The 23,426-nt window shown below is 43.0% G+C and overlaps 1 protein-coding gene across 2 annotated transcripts; it reads right to left on the reverse strand.

Moving 5' to 3' along the window:
- Positions 1–5,105: 5,105 nt before the first annotated feature.
- Positions 5,106–23,365, reverse strand: LOC134212495 (alpha-taxilin). 2 transcript variants are annotated; one of them, XM_062690429.1, is made up of 6 exons: positions 23,232–23,365; positions 7,623–7,792; positions 6,752–7,149; positions 6,547–6,693; positions 6,301–6,481; positions 5,106–6,125 (listed from the first exon to the last, which is right to left on the reverse strand). In XM_062690429.1, exons 2-6 carry the CDS (start codon positions 7,713–7,715, stop codon positions 5,373–5,375), a joined length of 1,572 nt encoding a protein of 523 aa, XP_062546413.1. In that variant the 5' UTR covers positions 7,716–7,792; positions 23,232–23,365; the 3' UTR covers positions 5,106–5,372. The 2 variants fall into 2 exon arrangements, with proteins under 2 accessions (XP_062546413.1, XP_062546412.1); XM_062690428.1 differs by lacking the exon at positions 23,232–23,365 and having other exon boundaries at positions 7,623–8,131.
- Between the last annotated feature and the right edge of the window lie 61 nt (positions 23,366–23,426).

The following is a 23,426-nucleotide window of genomic DNA, read 5'->3' on the forward strand; positions in this document are numbered from 1 at the left end:
GAGCGTCTGTTCTCCATGTCAGGATCGGCTCACAACAGCGTCTGTTCTCCATGTTAGGGGCGGCTGATCATCGTCCGAGTGCCAGCGAGGGACTCTAAGTGAAACTGTGCACCATGGTCCACGGGGAATAAGAAGGAATGGTCCTCCGGAAATTTAGAGGGGTTTGGTGAAAAACATAAGCAACGAACAATCAACAAGAGAGTACGGACCGGAACCATCGGCAAAGACCACTGCGACGAAAAGGGTCTAGCGTTTGGAAGCTCGGTTCGTGGAACTGCCAATATATCAACTTCATCGGGAGCACACGCATACTCGCCGATGTGCTCAAGGACCGTGGATTCGGCATCGTAGCGCTGCAGGAGGTTTGTTGGAAGGGTTCAATGGTGCGAACGTTTAGAGGTAATCATACCATCTACCAGCCACGACGTCAAAATCATCATAGGAGATTTGAACGCTCAGGTTGGCCAAGAGGAGGAGTTTAGACCGACTATTGGGAAGTTCAGCGCACACCGGCTGACGAACGAATACGGCCTACGACTAATTGATTTCCCGCCTCCAATAATATGGCCATACGCAGCACCTACTTCCAACACAGCCTTCCGTATCGGTACACCTGGAGATCACCACTGCAGACAGAATCACAAATCGACCACGTTCTGATTGATGGACGGCACTTCTCCGACATTATCGACGTCAGGACACATCGTGGCGCTAACATCGACTCTGACCACTATCTGGTGATGGTTAAACTGCGCCCAAAACTATCCGTCCTTAACAATGTTCGGTATCGACGACCGCCGCGGTACGACCTAGAGCGACTGACGCAACCTGATGACGCCACTGCATACGCGCAGCATGTCGAGGCAGCGTTGCCGGAAGAGGGTGAGCTCGATGGGGCCCCTCTTGAGGACAATTAAAGCAGCCATTAACGACGCAGCGGAGAACAACGTCGGGTATATGGGACGAAGTCGACGGAACGATTGGTTCGACGAAGAGTGCAGACAGATTCTGGAGGAGAAGGACGCAGTGCGGGCGGTCGCGCTGCAGCAAGGTACCCGGCAGAACGTGGAACGTTATAGACGGAAGCGGAGACAGCAGACCCGCATTTTTCAGGAGAAGAAACGCCGCCTGGAAGAAGCGGAGTGCGAGGAGATGGAACAGCTGTGCCGTTCTCAAGAAACACGCAAGTTCTACCAGAAGCTCAACGCATCCCGCAAATGCTTTGAGCCGCGAGCCGAACTGTGCCGGGATAAGGATGGGAGCATCTTGACGGACAAACGTGTGGTGATCGAAAGGTGGAAGCAGCACTACGAGGAACATTTGAATGGTGCTGAGAGTACATGCAGCCGCCTACAAAGTGATATCCCAGATCATCTTCCGTCGTCTGTCACCATTAGTGAATGAGTTCGTGGGAAGTTATCAAGCCGGTTTCGTTGACGGCCGCTCGACATCGGACCAGATCTTTACTGTACGGAAAATCCTTCAAAAATGCCGTGAATACCAGGTCCCAACGCACCATCTGTTCGTTGATTTCAAGGCTTCATACGACAGTATAGACCGCATAGAGTTATGGAAAATTATGGACGAGAACAGCTTTCCTGGGAAGCTTACCAGACTGATCAAAGCAACGGTGGATGGTGTGCACAACTATGTGAAGATTTCGGGCGAACACTCCAGTTCGTTCGAATCGCGCCGGGACTAAGGGGCAGGCCAGAGTAGACGCGACGCGACTTACGTAAAAGAATTATCAACAGGCTGTCAAATTGCACTGTCGCATCGCGTCGCATCGCACGTCGCGTTTACTCTGGCTTGCCCCTAAGACAAGGTGAGTGCTCGTCAGGGTCCGCCTGGGAAGCAGTGTTACGATAGACGGGGATACCTTCGAGGTGGTCGAGGAATTCGTCTAACTCGGATCCTTGCTAACGGCTGACAACAACGTTAGTCGTGAAATACGAAGGCGCATCATCTGTGGAAGTCGGGCCTACTACAGGCTCCAGAAGAAACTGCGGTCAAAAAAGATGCGCCACCGCATCAAATGTGTCATGTACAAGGCGCTTATAAGACCGGACAAGACCCCTACGGACATAAAACATGGACAATGCTCGAGGAGGACTTGCAAGCACTCGGAGTATTCGAGAGACGGGTGCTTAGGACCATCTTTGGCGGTGTGCAAGAAGGTGTGTGTCGGCGAAGAATGAACCATGAGCTCGCCCAACTCTACGGCGAACCCAGTATCCAGAAGGTAGCTAAAGCCGGAAGGGTACGATGGGCAGGACATGTTGCAAGAATGCCGGACAGCAACCCTGCAAAGATGGTGTTCGCTTCCGATCCGGCAGGTACGAGACGGCGTGGAGCGCAGCGAGCGAGATGGGCAGACCAGGTGCAAAACGACTTGGCGAGCGTGGGGCGTATCCGAGGATGGAGAGATGCGGCCTCGAACCGTGTATTGTGGCGTCAAATTGTTGATTCAGTGTTATCTGTTTAGATGTAAACTAAATAAATAAAATGAATTCGGCCGAATAAGCCGAATATGCTAAATAAATTCAAAATGTATTTAAAAAAATAGTTTACTGATTACTGAAGCAAATGTTTGAATATTCTACTGTGGTATTTTTGTAATGTCATCCCTCACAAAGTGAAGCTTATTAAAATAGATTAGAATAAGACCCCAGCTCCCCTACATAATTTGTGAATTTATTTTTAAATCTTTGAATTATTTCAACGTGGATTCAACGTGTTGCACCTTCGAACATGTTGGGACCAAATGTTCATGATTACAAAAAAAATGTGATATTTTTTTGTCTTCCGGTCTCTACTGGCAGAAATGGGAGCTGCTCCTTGAATTCATAACATGTACCCAAATCAAAACCATTCGAAAACAAAGAATTGGTGCGCAAATTGTTTTGTTTCTCATTTTGGTAATTCAGCACGCCGGACAAAACACAACAGGACACAAACTGAGCCAAAATTGCCTGTTTTGCGAATGTTATTGATATAGGAGCATGTTATTAATAATGGAACAGATACCCTATATGAAAAATTCAGTCGAGTGCTGGTGATAACACTACTCAGGTATACAAAAAAAATTGGCCGAATAGGGGCAGATAATTCGGCCGAATATTCGTTTCGCCGAATAACTAAAATTGAAATATTCGGTATTCGGCCGAACACCCAATACCACTATTCGGTGCATCTCTGCTTACGACCCATCATCGATAATCTGGTTATCGACAGGGACGTTGTACGGGTCGGACAGGAGGGCGACATTGGTCCTCGACTCCGAGACCGACTGCCACAGCAGCTGCTGGGCAGTTATACAGTGGTTAAGATTCAGCTGTGTTACTTGCACGGCATTTTCCTGTTTGTTTCTCCAATGTGACACGTAGATCCACTTTGGGCTTGGGCCCAAACTCTAAGCACCGATAGCACCTGTCCACTGAAGGCGGCTGGAGGTCACTCACTGGGCATACTGACCAGCCGATCTTCAACTTCCCTCGCTCCATTACCTTTTTGGCTTCCGCAACCGGTAACCTAAGGTATGCTACCTGCGTGCCAAAGGGAACGCCTCTTAGGCGTACAGAGGTCTTCTCGACCTCTGTACCGCACTGGTCTCTGACGGCAGAGACGATGTCGTCCGCGTTCGTGACCTCGTCCAGTTGCTTGCACTGGAGGGTCATTTCCGAGCCCAAACTACCTCACCGTTACTGAATTTTAGATTTGCAAGCTCGTACTTGATGGAAAAGCCTATCGGCTCCCTACAGCTCCGACACAAGCTCCGCTGGACTATCATTTCTCGTCGTTAGGATATGGACAGCTTGTTGAAAGCCGGATGCTGATGCAGCTAGTGGTTTCGTCTGCGTGCAGGCCAAAGTTGAACATTTGATATAGCGTCAGATACCTTGATGCTAGTTGGCGAAGATCGTTGATGTAAGTCACTGGCTACAGACTTTAACAGAAAAAAAATAGGCCAGAGCCTTTGCATGTTGTTGAACGTCATCAAGCCGCTTCAACAACGCATCCCACGTACATACCTAGTTGTGCGCTCGAATATCAACGCTTTCGAACGGTTTCTTGACCTCGTCTCCGGTCGGTATATCGTCGTTGCAGTGGATTATTGAAATATATTTTTTTGTGAATAATATCAGAATTGATTCATCGCCGCTGAAGCTGGCAGATGATTGGTGGCCGAAGCTGTCAATCATCGTTGAACTAATCAGCGGTTGGTTAGGTACTTGCCTGCTTTAAAAGTAGGAATCCCTTAAGGTGGTTATACAACAAAGCCACAAATCGGCCATCTTGGAAGCCACGTGCTTTTTCTGGTGATTTTTCAAGAGCACGAATTGAGAGAAACACAACGCCCATGGAGATGAAACATCCGTAGATCGTTTGCTTACTTATGCTAAACAATCGACTTTAATGTACGAACATTATTACGCATGTACGAACATTATTACGCTAGATTTGAACTTTTCATAATAGGAGTAGAAACCGTGTGGTGAATTTGAAATTCACCACTTGGCTTGATTGTATAATCACCTTAAATAAACATTATCTATTGTCGAAAGTAGTCCGCATATCAATGAGCTCCTCAAAATTCTCGCTGTCAAGCATCTTCATTTCTCCCTGGACTCATTATCAATCTTGTCGAGGAAATCCAGATTTACGGACATTGTAATCCCGCTCATAATTATATGTACTCCGCAACAAACTTTTCTACCATATCTCACAGCCAGCACTCACTTGAGCTTAAAAATTCTCTGATCCAGCTTTTTGTGCTCCTTGGAACCTTGCTCCTTAGACACAATCGAAATGAAAAACTTCTTCCCGACGCGGTTTGTGGTTCCACGCGAATCGATCGTAAGTAGAGCAAGATCAAACGAATAGCTCCTTCCAGTCACGATGCAATACTCAAAACGCGATAAACGACAAAGGTACAAAGCGATCGATCAATAATCTCCTTCCAATCTCGTCCCTAACACGTACGTAAACGACCGAAAAGGACACGAAAAAATCGGTACGAAAAATGCTTCGCGTTGCGTCGGGAAGAACTAGGTACTTTTAGTATATGAAGTCATGGCAGTGATATCAATCGACTATTCCTGTAGCTTGTTTCAAAACTATCTATTTTCTTCCGTTCACGTAGAGGGGACACGATTAATAAATAAGTATTTGTCAACCCGGACACTCGGGTTCACTGGTCTTTGATTGTTTATCGACGTAAGAAGTACAATGAGAGCGCAGTTCCTTAGTTTGTTTTAATGTCTCGTTTTGATATGGTACACATTTAGCGACTCGAGACTCACAAGTAATAGAATGATTTTTAATCAACCGCTTTGACGACGTTGCATGCTCTAAACATCCGTCCAAACATTTTACGTGACGACTGCTGGTACTACATCAGCTTGTTGCACTGATTCCGATGGTTGTGGTTGTACTTCCTTTGATTCGATGATGTCAGATTTCTCTGACTGGGCAGTCTCTGGCTTTAACTCTTCCGACGAAGCGACGTCGACTGTGGGATTCATTTGTGCTTCCGGAACAGGTGGGATCGTACTTTCAACCGCAGGAACCGCTTCCTGTTTCGTTGTGTTGTTGCTTTGCACTTCATTTACTTCCTGTTTGGTTTGTGGTTCAGGTTCCGCTGCTTTCCCACCCTTGCCTTTTTTATCCTTTTTCCCTTTTTTGCCTTGTGGCTGTGTCTGCCCATTTACAGCTACTGGTTCGTCTTTTTTCGCTTCTGCAATCTGGATTGCACTGAGTTGGCCTTGTAGGGCGGCAAGATTCTCCTTCAGCGCCGAACAGTTCTTGGTCATGATTTCGAGACGATCCTCTTGCTTCTTGGTGGGGACCGGCAGAGTTTCCGGTTCAGGCATTTGACAGGGAACCTCTACAATTTGAGGAATCTCCAGATTGTTCTCCTCCAAGGCTTTGAAGTATGCTGTTCGTTCATTTTGTAGCGTTCGGCAAAGTTTCTGAAGCTGGAATAGTTGGCGAGCGGTTTTCATGATGTGCTCGTCGCGAACCTGCTTCTCTGACATGAGGTCTATCAGAGCCGCATTGCTTCTCTCCCACTTGGATTTCCAGGTAGTGGTGTCCTTTTCCAAGGTTTTGATTTTCTTAGACATCTGGAAAGATCAAAACGATATTATCAATTCTGTCGATTCTGTTTTTTAAATTGCACGTAAACAGAATTTAATAACCTAGATTATCTGAATTATTATTTGTATTTATTTTATATTTGAAAACTGGTGTACCTACCTACATACATATTGAAAATGTTTTCGCTAAAACCGTACCTACCTTCTCCATATCGCCTTTATAGCCGACAAAAATGTTGTGGCTCTTCTTAAGTGAATCCTGGAACTCGCCGTATTTGTCCGAATACATATTAACCTGTTCGCGCAGATGCACCTCTACCATTTGCAAATCTGCCAGTTGTTTTTTGACTTTGGTCAGTTCGTTGATTATAATTTCCTTTTCCCTGAAATTGCAGGAATTGCACCAATAAGAATGTCTAAAAAGATATCTTCCTTTCCGACAACTTACGCCAGGAATTTCTCCTTCTCTGCAGCAGTTTCCATGTTCGCTTTGGCGAGTTTGGCCTCGTTGAGTTGTGTCACTAAATCCATCTGCTTGTTCATCTTGTCCATCTGTTGGTCTCTTAGCTCGTACTGTTCGAGGATAAATTTAAACCTATCAAAAGAAATTAGTTGCTAGATTGAGGGTTAATAAATAAGCAACAAATTATCACTTTTTGGCCATCTCCATATTGTCCTCCTTCAGTTGAAGATTCTTCTGATTGTTCTCGTCCATCACGGTCTGAATTTCGTTCAATGATTTTTGAAGCTTTGTCTGCGACTCTTTGCGTTTCTCCTCTTCTTCCTTGATCCGGGCCAGACTTTCATCCTTGATCATTCGGTTTTGCTTTTGCAGCTCCCGGCATAGTTGTTCCAGTTTGCTCTTGGTATTGGCCGTCTTACTATGCTCGAGAATCATATTCTCGCGTTCCTTTTTAGTGGCTTCCATGCTGCGCTCGTATTGCTTGTGCAGCTGCACCAATCGTTTATTCTCCTTCTCCGATTCTATCAGTCGCTTGTGAACTAGATTGAATTTTTCTTCAAGCGTCAAACCATTCAATTGTTTGTTCAACTGCAATGGGCGAGATATAGGGAATTAAAGTAAGTTATAGATTGTATAGTTTACAGATAATGAGCGTTTTCTCCCTCCCTCTTAAATTTCATTCTTAGTTTTTACTTTCGATAAAACTGATTGAAATTGTCAGCTTATTATTCGGATGTCGAATTAATGTCATAAATTATCGATCAATTATTTCAATGATTTTTTTCTGCTCTATATGAGCATTAGACTTTTAATATCAAGCATATCAATGAAATGAAAATTCTGTTTCAAGAAACCGATACTCACGGCCTCTTTGATATTATGAATATTATATTATATTTTCGTATCCCGGTTTCCGTGTCCAATAGAAATAAACAAATTACAAATTACAAATTATGCTTTGTTTAAAAAAAAATCAAAACTCATATAAAGCAAATCGAATATTATAAATTGTTTTGAAATTATGTACCACCATGAATTAACCGGATTCGAAAAGCCCTTACCTGATCCTGTATCTTAGCCTCCCTTTGTTTATCCTCCCGCATCTGTTTTTTCAGTTCGGCCGGATGCCGTTCTCCGTTGTTGGTCGCCTCCATCCTGTCGTTCTTTTGCTTCCAAAATCACACAATCACAAATAACACACTGGTAAAACTAACGGACAAGTACACTAATCCTTGGAGTTTATTAAATCGATATCAGGAAAATACTTTTTTACGCAGACCGCCGCCGTCTGGAAAATCTGGAAACTATCACAAGCAGGTTGATTGATCTCTTGCAGTAAAATACTGATTCGGTGGGGGGATGAAGATTCCGTAAACAACCAAGCCTTTGTTGAACGCACTTTCACGTACAATAAAAGTAATTCAATTTTGGTTTTACAATGTTTTCTTTAAAGAGGAGATCACGATGTAAAATACAAGGAAAATCACTTTCGATTAAAATAAAACGCTACAAAACGACACGATTTTCTTCCTTTGCAAATGCCGCTGAAGTTTTGACGGTTTTGACATAACTTTGTTTGGGTGGGAAAGTGTCGTTCACAGCGCTGTAAACACGTGATTGATAGGGTAACCAAATCTACACGTAAAAAAATTTAATGTTGTTTATTATTAATATTTCTAATACTTTTTTGCCGAAGCAGGCGCTTAATGACATGTACAGTGAACGTTCGCTAATTGGGGTTTTTCTAGTTGGGGCGCTTTTTAGTTGGGGGTTCGCTAATTGGGGCGAAACCCAATTAAAAAGCAGCTAAACGTCAGAATATGATGTCAAAAACGGGTTGACGTTTTGTTTCCGTGTTTGACGGTATCGATATTTTCTGGCGCGTAAAATTTTCCTTTGTTCAATGCAAAAAGTAAACAACATTGACGCTTGTCAAAACGCCCCAATTAGCGAACGGCATTCGCTAGTTGGGGTGAGGTCGTGCCCCAATTAGCGAACGATCACTGTATAAGAAAAAACTTATACATCGCATTAGTCACATACATTCGGAAACTTATACTTTTCATTAACTTATGAATGTTATTAGCTTTTTGATATTGGATCATTCATTAGGTGACATAATGAAGAGTATAAGTATTTTCGAATGGTTTTTTGCCATAACATATAAGGTTATTTTTTTACGTGTACTTTTTTCTCTTTTTCAACATCTCAAGACAAAATTTTCAAAACGACTTATCTGCTTTTGTAAACAAAGATTCAAACGACGATTTGACGAATCAGATAGCACTCCCACGGAAACTAACACCATCAATAGGTGAGTGAAGGTTTCCGCTACCTGTTGATATGGTGTTGGTTTGCGTTGGAGAGCTATCAGATTCATCAAATCGTCGTTTGAATCTTTGTTTACAAAAGCAGATAAGTCGTTTTGAAAATTTTGTCTTGATCTAGAATAGGGGAGGAGAAGACCACCAGCTGTCATCGAGAGAAAAAGTAGTCATTGAAATTTCACACGGTGTGGTATAGAAAGAAAAATCATTATTAAAATTAAGAAAAACATTGGTTAAAATAAAAAGTTGCATTGGTTCTTTTTCGTAGAGAGTTGCGAATGTTCAAATTAAAAGTACGCCAACTTTTAAAATAACCACATTTTTGAAAGCCGCATACCACCCTGAAATTAAAAGTTCAAACATTCAAAACAAATTGTAGAAATGTCAAACCAAAATGGGTACACTGTGAAAAAAGAAAGCGTATTATTCTCAATAAAAAATCATTTCATTCGCCCCAAAAAACCTCCCACCCGCAAACCCACCATTCAACTTTTCTTTACAAATTAAATTTATTCGTTTTTGTTTATTTATTCATGCTTTTTATTTCTTCATGTTCAGTGATGATTTGCATAGAACCACTGAGAGCTACGGTGAAGATGGCCACAAAAGAGCCACTTGTCGTGCTGCGCATCATAAGGGTCCGTAAGCATTACGCTACTGATTTCTCGTTCGTCATAGATGCCGAGACTCGCAATTTACCTATAGGAAAAGAAACCGAAAAATTCACATAAGTATACCTCGATAAACTCATACTATGATTAGCCGCAACAAAAACTAGAACAGCAGCGCTTACGAAATTGGAGCACCAAATTAAAGCGCAGTTTTGCTTATTTCACACTTGCCACTGACATTTTTGGGTTCTATGTAGATAAATAAAAATGACTTACCTGTCGATACCGCAAGAACAGCCCGCATAATTGAAAACGATTTACAGTACTCTTGTTACTGTTCATCCTCGTTAAGGAATACTGTTACTAATTGTATAATAGTAGCTTTATAATGTAACTATATGTTGAAGTAGAATAAATACTATACATCATGTTTAATCTACAATACCATATGCAATAATTTCATAATTCATTGTTTATTTATACTACTTTATCTTCCATCCTTTCGATGAAAAACGATAATATACTGTGAAAGACTTATAACTGATAATATAAACAATATTAAATATTGCTGTGAAATAATTATGTATCATCTAAATTTAGCTTTGTTTCCTTGCTTTTCCGCACATATATTAGAAATAATATCCTCCAATGATACAAACGCGATAAACGTTATGATGAGTGGAGTGTTCAACTTTTTATATCCCGCAGAATCATTTTTCCGTGTTGTTGCCATTGGTTTTGTTGTGAAAAAAAAAACTGGTTGGCTAGAACCAGATTGATTTTAAATCATTGTTTCTCCAGTTTTAAATAATTTCTAGTGCTGAAGAACAAAGGTAAGAAATGATATTTGCATATTGTGTTCAAATACTGTTGAATAATAAAATTTTTCCACAGTTCTCACCAACTATTGCGGAAGAAAATGGAAGCAAAAAACCTTTTGGAGAACCGACCAAGGAACCGACTCAATTTTTCTTGAACATGATTTGGTAAGTATTTTTACATATATTAGATATACTCTTCATATTTAATATTAAGTGGTTGCTCTTCTGTATATTCTGCAGGTCAGTATCGTATTCTCCTTCGATGCGGCTTCCCGGACCCGGATGCTCGAGAAAAATCATAAATAATGCCGAACTGATATAAATGCCGCTGATATAAATGTTAAATTATTCGTAAAATTTACATAATTTTTCACGGAAAACATGAATTTAATGTGTAAATATACAATGTGAGTGTAAAATACAAGTGTTTTCTATTTAATATGTGGAGTAATTTATAAATGTTTCCTTCTGATGAAAGATATGGGATACGGTGCGTCATTTTTTCATGTATCATTCTACCTATGGTTAACAAATAACAACCCATACTGTTCTTATTTGAAACACGGATTATAAATGAATCATACCACATGATGTATCACGAAAATAATGTACTGAAAAATATCCCTTTTATACAGTAATTATACTTAACTGCCTATTACTCATATGGTCGATTTACCAATAACAACAAACCATACTGTAAATACCATTTATGGAGAGGTTGGTGTATCTTAAATATGTACAATAAACAGGATAGTAGGGTCAAAGTTTGTTATAATCATGAATGATTTGAGAAATAATCCACTTACGGTTCATGATTATGCGGGAGCGCTTTGGAAGCTCACTTCAGCGTTATATGAAAGTGGATTTGTTTAGCCGGAAAACATAACAGCATGTTACGCAGTGCCCCAGATCTGAGTGAAAGATTATTTTTTATTGCGTTTCACTGTTTTGCCGGATTCGCACAAAGGTTTACCGTTGATTAATTTGACAGTTTCACAATTTTTAGGCTGAATGCAAGAACTTTTAATTTCACATTGAGAAAATGAGAAACGCACTTTCAAATAAAAAAAATAACTTTGACTAAAACGAATTTCATTTTCATTTTTAAGGAAATCAAGTACTTTTTAGGTGGAAAGTATGAAATTTTCTGTAAAACAATTTTTGTTTTTTGTGTGTAGGAAATGAAGTATATTTTTGTTATAAAACAAAAATTAAGGACATTTCTCAAAAAATCTTGGTTTACGGGGTTAGAATTTTAAAAGCATACAAAACGGACATGACATCTCGATTTATTTTTTTTGGGTAAGCAGTTAATGCTTAAGATTGTTGAATTTCTAAACCCCACAAACTAAAAATTGTTGGACAAAAAAAATCTAGAACGTTCTAGAGACATTTTAATTCTCATTTGCTATATCATGCCATGTCAAATTTCCATGGTTCTACTTTTTCTCTAAACTTTTCCAGGTGGCAGCACTGATGAGGGAACCTCCCCCATTATTGGCGCTTTGATTTTGATATCAAACATTGTTGCATGAAGAAGATGAAGCAGAAAGATGATAATCGAAAAAATCTCCACGGAAAACCATACGAAGAAATTTTTAAAACTCTTCTCAAAAATTCTAGAAGCAATTTAATTAAAAACGGTGAGCAGTACGGGGTTGGACTTTTCTTCTACTGTATAATAAACACAATATTTCTATTCTAAATTTTATTTTGTGATATTACACTTTATACACAGTATAAGAAAAGTCCTACCCCGTAATGTATACCGTTTTTAATTTAATTTGCTTCTAGAATTTTTGAGAAAAGTTTCAAAAACGCCAAAAGCGCCAATGATGATGTTGCTGCTGACAGGGCTGATGACGCATTCTACACCGAGGGGTTCGGCGATTTGGTCGAAACAAAATGTGGACAACGGGATTGTCGTCCCCCGCTCAATTCCCGTTGGTCACCAGTCCAAGGCTTGCCCGATGTCGCTGGAACACTCCCAATGAGCTAGACTTTACTAAGGTGGCGCAGATCAGCGCTACGTGCCACTAGTTATCTCTTTTACTCTCCGCTGTTCTTGACTTGACTTGATGGGCTACAGCTCTTCGATGAACCTACGCCGAATGGAGTATCCTTCTCCACTGGACTCGATCCTGGGCCAATCGCTTCCAGTCGCCCTGAACATTGAGCGCCCTCAGGTCCTCTTCAACTGCAAAAAGCCATCGTGTACGCGGCCTTCCACGAAGCCTGCGGCCTCTTCCGGGTTCTCTACTAAATATTATCTTCGCTTGACGTTCTTCCGGCATACGAACAACGTGACCAGCCCACCGTAGTCTGCCGTGTTGTACATATAAGCTTAATAATATCCAGCCCTTTATACACCTGGTACAATTCGTGATTCATGCGACGCCGCCAGATACCGTTCTCCTGTTTACCGCCGAGTATTGTCCGCAGCACCTTACGCTCAAACACTCCGAGAGCTCTCCGATCAGCCTCCTTTAACGTCCATGTCTCATGGCCGTATAAAGCCACCGGAAGAATCAGAGTAGTATACAGCGCGAGTTTTGTTTTCGTTTTCAGACTACGGGACTTAACCTGGTTACTAAGTCCGTAATAAGCCCTATTTGCAGCTGCAATACGCCTTTTCACCTCGCGGGTAACATCATTATCGCACGTCACTAATGTTCCAAGATACACAAATTCTTCTACCACTTCAAATTTTTCACCATCCAGCACTATTTCGCTACCACCACCACTAATGAACCCACGTTGATTGCCAGCGACCATGTACTTCGTTTTGCTGGTATTGATCGTGAGTCCAATCCTCGCTGTCTCCCTCTTAAAAGGCGCAAAAGCCTTTTCCACGGCACGGCGATCAATTCCGATAATATCGATATCGTCCGCAAATCCCAGGAGCATATGCGATTTTGTGATAATGGTACCGCTTCTTCACCAGCTCTCCTAATCGCTCCCTCGAGCGCTATATTGAACAGTAGGTTCGAGAGTGCATCACCCTGCTTTAATCCATCTAAGGTAACAAATGACGTCGATATTTCATCCGCAACCCTTACACTTGATTTCGATCCGTCCAACGTTATACGAATCAGCCGTATCAGTTTCGCCGGAAAACCATGTTCAAGCATAATTTACCATAATTCATTCCGTTTCACTGAATCGTACGCCGCCTTGAAATCAATAAACAGATGATGTGTCTGCAAGTTGTACTCCCGGAATTTATCAAGGATTTGTCTCAGGGTAAACATTTGATCCGTCGTTGATCGGCCCTCACGAAAACCTGCTTGGTATTCGCCGACGAAGGACTCTTCAAGCGGTCTCAATCTGTTGAACAGGATACGGGACATAATTTTTTACGCCGAATTAAGGAGGGTTATTCCTCGGTAATTGGCGCACTCCAGTCTGTGCCCTTTCTTGAAGAGAGGGCAAATGAGGCCGTCCAACCAGCTAGCAGGCATTTCCTCGTTTTTCCATATTTTCGACATAATATGGTGCAGAACTTCATAAAGCTGCTCACTGCCAAGTTCAGCCGGGAGCTGGTCCTTCCCCGCAGCCTTATTGTTTTTCAGCTCTTTGACAGCTTTTTTAACCTCATCTAGCGTAGGTGACTCCACAGCTTGTCCATCGTCGCTAATATTTATTCTGTTCACCGATGCACCGTCACTTCCTCCATTCAACAAAGTCTCGAAGTGTTGCTTCCACCTGGCAGCCACTTCAGTTTTATCTGTCAGCAAATTCCCTTGTTGGTCGTTGCACATAACGGGAGATGGCGCTGTCTTTCTCCGCACGCAATTGACAGACTCATAAAACATCCGCATATCGTTCTGCTCCATTTTCTCCTGCGCCTCACTAATAACTTGTTCTTCGTACTCTTTTTTCTTCTTGCGGTGGGTTCGTTTTTCGGCTGCTCTAGCTTCCTTGTACCGATCTCTATTCGATCGGGTACCTGACACCAACATCCGGCTTCTGGCAACGTTCTTCTCGTCTGTCACTCTCTAACACTCCACATCGAACCAACCCGTCCTGGGTCGCCTCTGTGCAGTGCCTACCACTTCACGTGCTGTTGTGCTCACCGCTCCATGGATCGACTCCCATAGATCGTTGATGTTGTCGCTAACGTTGATTGCACTTATCTGTTCGTCGAGCTTCTGGCGGTACTCAGCCGATACTCCTTCCGCCGACAATCGCTGGATATTGTAACGCATCGTTCGCTGTGATCTTTCGATCGATACAGTTGACAACCGTGATCGAATTTTACTGACAACGAGGTAGTGATCAGAGTCAATGTTCGGACCTCTGAATGTCCGCACATCGATAACATCCGAGAAATGGCGCCCATCCACCAGAACATGGTCTATCTGGTTGCAAGTTTCACCATTTGGGTGTCTCCAGGTGTGCTTTCGGATGTTCTTTCGTGCAAAGTAGGTGCTACTGATGGCCATCCTTCTGGCAGCAGCAAAATTTACTAGCCGTAGGCCGTTGTCATTGGTAGCAGAGTGAAGGCTCTCCCTGCCGATTATGGGACGGAAAAAGTCCTCTCTACCGACCTGAGCGTTAGCGTCTCCGATAACAATTTTCACGTCATGCTTTGGGCACTCTCCATAGGCTTTATCAAGACATTCATAAAACGTGTCCTTCACGTCGTCGGATTTATCGTTTGTCGGTGCGTAAACGTTGATTAGGCTGTAATTGAAGAATTTGCCCCGTATCCTCAACACACAGATTCGTTCGCTAATGGGTTTCCACCGCATCACTCGCTTCATCTGCTTGCCCATCACTACGAAACCAACTCCATGCTCTGCTTTTTCACCGCCGCTGTGATAGATGTTATACTTGAATGCAGTATTTGTCGTGGGGTCCACGGCTCGGAATTCACGTCGGCCATCGGACTTCTTGAATAGCAGCCACGTTCACTCCAACCTTCTGCAGTTCACGAGCCAGAAGGCTCACTCGTCCAGGTTCATTTAGGGTCCTGACATTCCAGGTACCGAGTTTCCAATCATAGTCCTTATTTCGTTGCCGGGTCGGTTGCCAAAAATAACGTTCTCTTTTTCTTCTATCTCCATTTTTCGTGGTATTTGAGAGGCTTCAGTAAGCTACCTTACCGGGGTCGCGTTATCTACATCGCGATGATGGGGCTGCCACCTTAGGTATAGCTGACGCAATACAGCATTTCGTTAATCAGCCGCTGGGTACCAGGCAGACGCTGTTTGAGCCGCACCTCCTGGTGAACAGACGCTCGAGGCGTACCTTCTCACTCCAGCTGATGTCAGAAGGACAACAGTGCCCAGGCTGCACTACCAGCTAAGTACACAACCCTTAGCTGGCGGTCTTTTGTCATAGTGACGTCACTATTTGCGTTGCATAAGATCAGTGGGAGAGTAAAAGAGAGAACTAGTGGCACGCAGCGCTGATCTGCGCCACCTTAGTAAAGTCTAGCTCCTTGGAACACTCCTGCTGGCCATCCATTGTTTAGGATATCTGCAACTGACTGATTGTCTTCGTAGTAAGTCACAGGTCCTTCGAGCTTCCTTCCCAAATCGTGCGAAAGCCGCCGCAACCAGATGCCGTGGCAAACAGTCACACTAAGCGCAGCTAACTCAGCCTCTGTCGACTACAAGCTCACAGTCGATTGCTTTCTGGTCAGCCAACCAACCGTACAGCCGTGCACCCGGAACATATATCCAGTGATAGATCGCCTGTCTACAGAATTATTCGCCCAGTCAGCGTCGCAGAATGGGCTTGTAGTCGCCCAAAATTCAAGGTGCCGCGTATGTAACGCAACACTCGCTTCAGGTGCACTCAGTGCTTCTCCGTAGGACAGTTCTGAAACTGGCTGAAGTGGTTGACAGCCGAGCACAGATCGGGGCGCGACGTCAATGTCACGTACATGAGGCATCCACCAACTCACGATACGGCTGACATCATTCCTAGCATTCCTGCATGTTGAACTGCCGCAATAAACCTTCCAGAAAAACACGATGGATATCTGTTCTCGACGTTTCGCTCAATTGGGTCCTAAAGCCCTTCCTCGTTTATGGTTGCAAACGATAGTGCATCGGTCAAGAATACTTGTACCGTTGTTATAAAAATTCTGGTACAATTCTAAATCAGTAAAAATAATATTTTTGTGTTTAAGACATTTTAAGGCAAATTTTGGGCTGTGCAACATTTCAGAACGAATGAACCATCAGCCCAAAACGTCAGCCCCATATATTAACTGTCAAATGTTGAGTCAAGTGCCCTGCGGTGTTTTGCTAGTGCGTTTGAATCCGTACGTCAAACAAGACCGAAAATGTCGAGGAAGCATTTTTTATCTATTTTTCAATTTCAAATTAAACAATGTTCTTTTCGATTTTTGAGTCTAAACAAAAACTGACACGTTTAGAATGATTACCTTCATCGTTCCCTGAAAGAAAATCGAATATCGATTCTTCATTTTAGGACCCAATTAGCATGCCAAGGAAACTTTTCACTGGCCCAATTGTGCTTATTCTGCGTCTCGAATGACTAGAGAATTGTCGATTCCGACAAGTGTGTGAGACAGTGTGGGAGGTATCGACAATTGTCACCTCATTCGAAACGCCTCATCTCACACGAAACGCAGAATAGGGGAGAATGTCTGTCATCTCAAATTCGTCGGCCAGAGCTTTCTTCAGCGTTTAAATCCAAGCCTTTCGACAAATAAATGGAACCGTTCGTTCCAGGCCCGGAATACCTGTTTCAGGCCGTATAGCGAACGATTCAAGCGACAGACTAGGCCGCTTTCCTGCTGGAAGCCCTTCGGTTGAACCATGAAAATCTCCTCCGAAATCGCCCCATTGAGGAAGGCAGACTTCTCGTCCATCTGTTAGATCCTCTCATGGTTCGTTTCACAACTGGGGAGTGTTTCCAAATAATCAAAACCATACCGCTGCGTAAACCCGCGTGCCACGAGCCTGGCCTTGTAGCTGTTTTCTCCACCGCCCTCATTTCGCTTCAGTTCCCACTTACTGGTGATCAGCACACGACCTTCCGGTAGCTTCGTAAACGATCTCGTTCTGTTCTTCCCTAAAGCTCGCATATCTTCATTCACGGCCTCTTCCCATTTCGGCCAGTCGGGTCGCTTTTTCATTTCCGACAGTGAACTCGGCAGATTCTCTACGAAACTGGCTGCATTGAGGGCGAATCCGATGTAGTTCATTTCGTAGTCTCGCTGCCATGCCGGTGTTTGACGTTCCCGTTGTGGGCGTGGTGGGCTTCGTGGTATCCTCGCCATCTGGTTCTTCATCTGCTTCTTCTTCACTAATTGTTTCACCGACACAACTGTCGAAATTATTCTCATCCGCGTTTCCATTTCCGTTTTCGACCAAGCTACCGACGTCACTTCCTGCTTCGGATTCTTCCTCTTCCTCTCGAACATGTATAAAATCATGAATCTTAATATTCTTCGGTACATGAGGACTGCGTCCGCCGCTTTCAATGAAGATCACATTTTTTGGAATGGATTGGAATATTAACGAAAACATCAACACCGAAAGCTCGCGGCTTGCGTCTCTCCCATACCTCGAACGGGGTCTTCTTGCTTTCGAGAGCGCTCGCTGGACTCAATTCGGTTCGACAGGTATGCCGCAGTCTGAATCGCCGAACCCCAGAAACTCTTACTTATTCCAGAATCATCCAACACTGAACGCGCTCGCTCATGCCGTTTTGTTCCGGCGTATAGAGGACAGTCCACTCTATCTATATTCCTTCCTTTGTGCTTACAAAACTTCCGAAACGCACCTGCTCTGTATTCGCCGCCGTTGTCACAGCGGAAACGTGAAATCTTGCTCCCGAGCTTCGACGACACATACGCTTCGTATTCCATTATCTCACTAGTGACCTGATCATTGGAACTTATCAGATATACTACTGTGAACCGACTCCAATCGTCAATGAACGTAATGAAGTAGGCTTCACCGTCGATGTCCACAGGCGTTACAGGACCGCACACGTATGAGTGGATCAGTTCCAACACTCTCGTCTTCCATCGCGCGCGGAGAAGGACATTTGCGTCTGTTTCGCTGCTATACATGGTTCACAAATGATATCGTCACCAGTTTTCATTCCAACTTTCGTATCGAGTCCTACTACCATCTTGTTTCGCACTAGAATATCCCAGTTATTTGCACTGAGATGGCCATTCCGGCGATGTTACAGTTCGAGCTCTTTCGACACATGAATAGAACGAATAGAATGACGATTTGTCTATACACTTTCCTTCTTGGCGAAGGTTGAGCTTGTATAACTTTCCGCGTCGTTCGCCGATGGCGACTACAGTGATCGTTCGCTAATTGGGGTACGACCTCACCCCAACTAGCGAATGCCGTTCGCTAATTGGGGTGTTTTGACAAGCGTCGTTGTTTACTTTTTGCATTGAACAAAGGAAAATTTTACGCGCCAGAAAATATCGATCCCGCCAAACACGGAAACAAAACGTCAACGCGTTTTTGACATCATATTCTGACGTTTAGCTGCTTTTTAATTGGGTTTCGCCCCAATTAGCAAACCCCTAACTAAAAGGCGCCCCAACTAGAAAAAAACACCAATAATTAGCGAACGTTTACTGTACACCCGATTCCCCGGCGATGCTCACCGTACCATCAGCGAACACTATTTGCAGTCCGTTCATCTCGATTTTTCGCACCGCCAACAAATTAACACTGGCTTCCGGAATGTACAAAATGTCCTTTAAAGTTACGGAAAACAGACGGATCACACCACGGTGCTTTGCAGTAATCGACTGTCCCTGCTTAGCAACAGCAATTTCCATCGGTTTCTGTATCGGAACAGTCCGCGGTCGTTCGCAATATGTTCCGACGATACTGAATCGATGATCCAGCTCACTCCATGCTTCGGGATATTTGCCGCACTGATAAAACACACACCTTTTGCGTCTACCCGTGTAGTGCGTACTCGTTTTCTTCTAATCACTCTTATTTTCCTTGCCCGGGCATTCGGCAACTCTTTTCCTCTCTTGTCCGCAGCCAAAACACTTCCACCCTCTCTTCTTTTGTTGTTGTTTCAGTGGCCTTTGAGCACGTGAACTAGAAAAAGCTGCCGCCTCCATCTTCGTCATAATAGAATCAGCATCAACACTCTTCTTCTTTATCTCTTCGTCTAGTAAGCGACACTTGACGAACTCCAGTGTCAATTAGAGTCCTAGAAGAAGAGTAACGTCAAGTGCCACGTTTGACAGGTCTCCTGCTCGTTTGGAATGCGCATTTGTATGGAACTGACAGACCATTCTGTTCCAATTCTGACACTTGACGACACTGTTATTATAGTCACTGTAGTGTCAATGCCTCCTCCGGCATCGTTTCGATGGCTGTCACGACCATCGCATACGCTGGCCCCAGCGTCAACAGCAGGTGGCACACGACGTCCAGTTCGTCATTGCCAAATCCGGTCGCTTTATACTAATGACACACAGAATTCACGAATTCAAAGCAAATTCTGCTCTTCTCTCCTATGGGAAACCCCATTGCTATCTGTCAAAGTTTGAGTGAAACATGGCCGCCATCTCCTCCTCTCTATTGCTCTACTATAAAAACCAGGCTATTGACATCCTATTGTTCAGCCCATCGCCAGATCGTGGCCAGGATGTCCCGGGCTATATTTTTTTATATTGCGTTTCAATGGTGACAGCGGGCTATGTCTATTGATTATGATGACACCGCGCTTGTCACCGGCTCGATTAAAACCCATAAAGAACTGCCATAGGTTGTGTGAAGAATTTTGCTTTGACTTCGCCAATATCAGCAAGAGAACTTGGACGCGTTCGCGCGTGAGTATGTCATAGGCCAAAGCCGTGTCCTCCTGCTTTATTTCCAGCTACTCCACCTCATCCGTCTCCTGCTCGATCGTTTCCATCAGGTCATGCTCGTCGAGCAACGCCAACATCTCAAACTTCCAGGCCGGATAGTTCGAGCCATTAAATGAGGCTTGCTCACGTTTATTCATCTTTCTCTTGCACGCGCATAGAAAGGATTGTTTTTTTCCCATGCGCTTGAAAGAGAAGGATGAGTAAATGTCAGCAGGCTCTATAGTGGCACACGGGCAACATCGCCTTCTTTCTTCATCTAATTCACTGCATCCGAATCGCTAAAAACTTTTACTTTCGGCACTCGCGCACTAGGCTCATAACCTTATGTATGAGTGAAATTGTTCGAATCCGCCGAAATAAAAGTGAAAAACGAGATTGCTGCAACACACGCTAACTTTCACCTACTCAGTGACTGAGTAAAATTGTATTGCTCTCTCTTTCTATCCCACGGAAATTTTGCTCAATTTCCGTCAAAAGCGGGACAACTCAAAACTATGAGTGATCCTGCTTTTGACGGAAATTGAGTAAAATTTCCATGGGAAGAAAAGAGATAGCAATACAATTTTACTCAGTCAAAGAGTAGGTGAAAGTTAAAGTGCAACGCACGAGAGCGAACGAGGCACGATACAAATGGGCGCGGAACAGGCTAAACTCGATTTGCGAACACGGATTTCCGGATAAACTGACACGGTTGATCAAGGCGACGACGAATCGGGTGATGAGCGCTCGAGTTTCCGGGGCATTCTCGAGTCCCTTCGAAACGCGCAGAGGGTTACGGCAAAATGATGGTATTTCGTGCCTGATATTCAACGTCGCTTTGGAGGGAGTTCGAAGGGCAGGGATTAACACGAGTGGTACGATTTTCACGAAGTCCGTTATTTGGTTTCGCCGAATACATTGATATTATGGCACGTAATTTTGAGAAGATGGAGGTAACCTACATCAGACTGAAAAGGGAAGCTAAATGACGAAGACAAAGTACATGATAGGAAGAGGCGCCTCGCAGAATTTTGTTCTTTTATATTTTAAGAGCTTAAGGTGACTCCGGGGAGGCACTAAACACCGTGTTATTTTTCCTATCTTTCGTCTCTTTCTAGCATTATCACCTCGCAACTTTGGAGCGGCGTATTTCGGTTTTCAGTTGTTTGATGTAACTGTAAATGTATCAGCTTGTAGATTGCGAGTAAGCACGCGCCGGTGATACGTTTTCAAAATCATATTTGTTGTAGAAAAAAATATTAAGCATTCAATGATGAAAATGATGACGATTTGATGATTGTTTGTGCTTCCCGTGTCACCTTAATGACTAACGTTGCGGAACAGTTTTCCAAATTTAAATTAAATTTAAATTTAGGAAAATTATTATTGAACCAGAACATGCATAGGGATTAGAGTGGGGCGTCATGGTCATTTTTTCAAATCAATGGTTTTTCGAAGCTATTCTGGGTCCTGAACAACTGTGCAGAATTTGGGACCGATTGGTTGCTTCCTCGCTTTCCGTATCGCGTTTGAAGTTTGTATGGAAATTAGTATGGGAGAACGTATATTTTTGCATTTCTACTACTAGAGGCTTCAGTTCATCGTAAACCAAGTGGCACATTGCGTTAAAGTATAACCCAAAGGATGCCGAAAAACTTTGCTGAAGAAGGCACGTTGGTGGAACGTCCACGAAAAAAGTTATAACGCTTAGAACATTGAGTGTTCAAACCATATGCAAAAAATCGTTTAATTTTGCCAACACTGCCGTACTACGTAGATCAATAATTTAACTGAGTGTTATTTCAAAATAATTGATCTTATAGGGCTTTAGAGCTAATGGGAGCTATCCGGAATCATTTCACAAAGAAAAAAATCCGACGAGAAGGAAGATGGGTTTTGCCCTTCGATAACCATAGGTCGTCCGGTAGTGCTGGCAGAAACATTGATTTCTTGCATATGGTTTACACAATCAATTTTCGAAACGTAATAACATTTTTTGTAGACCTTCCAGCTACGTACCTTCTTCGGCAAAGTCTTTCGGCATCTTCCAGACTAGATGCTAACGTATTGAGTCACGTGATTGATGATAAATTGAAGCCGCTAACAGCAAAAATGTAAAAAAGTACGTTTTCCCATACTAATCTCCATGTAAATTTAAAACGCGATGCGGCATGCGAGGTTGCAACCAATCGAGCCCATACTTTGCACAGTTGATTGGGGTCCCAAAACGATTCAGAAAAACCTTGATCTCACTTGATCGGACGAAGTTTGCGTTTTTCCATACAACTGCGCCCCACTCTAATAGGGATAGAAGAAGTCAAAATTTGAATCACTCTAAAGTACATACACGATTAATGCAGAAATCTATGTTTCAATTGTATGGGAGCCCCTTTTTCCAAACGGGTCTCTTACCACCTTAAGAACCTTCCCCAGCACCGAAAACATCTGCATACAATTTTTTACGCCGATCGATTCAGTAGTTTCCGAGTCAATAAGGATCAGACAGACAGAAATTCATTTTTATGTATATAAAGTTACAAGATACATTGGGTATGGAGGATTTGAGGAATAGTTCACCTTTTTTAATGCTCGGAATGCAATTATTCAAAATACGCTGTACAAAACGCTTAAGAGTAAAGGTTGACAAATTTTATATAAACTAGGTACCATACCTCTTTCATAGCAAAAAATTTCCACGTTATGATAAGGCAATATTGAATTAAGCCAAGTCCGAGCAAAAGACAAATCAACATACAAAATAACGGAACATGTTCAAAGTTATCTTTTGATTAATAAATTTTCTGCTAGTACTCTACGAAGCGGAGAAAATTTATCAACCTCACTTATATTGGTAAAACAAATCAAAACATTTGCGTAGCATTTTTACACATACTAATCTTACTGTATTCTATTATCACCCAAAAGAGATGCACTGCGATTTGAGAGATCGGTGAGACTGATCCAAATAGGACTTTATGGATGTGTGAAAATTGCAGCACGAGGTGGGATGATTTTTCACCGCTGAATTTCCCGGCTTGTGATAGTTTCCATCGACAAATTTCCGTGAAATGTCCTTACTTACGCACTGTTCTATCAATTTCAACACTTCTTGATAGTTTATTCTATCAACTTCGCCGATTTTTATCACACCTTTTCCATGTACTTCCACTGCACACCAAATCACGGAAAATACGCACGACCGAACGAAAAGATCCAATGCTACCTACGCCACACAAGCATCGGAGTGCGTAGAGTGCGAGAAAATGGGGAAAATGTT

Source organism: Armigeres subalbatus, chromosome 2 (assembly GCF_024139115.2).
Source record: "Armigeres subalbatus isolate Guangzhou_Male chromosome 2, GZ_Asu_2, whole genome shotgun sequence".
Classification (NCBI taxonomy): Eukaryota; Metazoa; Arthropoda; class Insecta; order Diptera; family Culicidae; genus Armigeres; species Armigeres subalbatus.

Coding starts and splice junctions, on each gene's coding strand:
- LOC134212495 (XM_062690429.1), bottom strand. CDS start 7,715: ATGGAGGCGACCAACAACGGAGAACGGCATCCGGCCGAACTGAAAAAA. Junction 7,150..7,622: donor AGGCTAAGATACAGGATCAG/GTAAGGGCTTTT, acceptor CGCCCATTGCAG/TTGAACAAACAATTGAATGG. Junction 6,126..6,300: donor ATAAAGGCGATATGGAGAAG/GTAGGTACGGTT, acceptor TGATCTTTCCAG/ATGTCTAAGAAAATCAAAAC.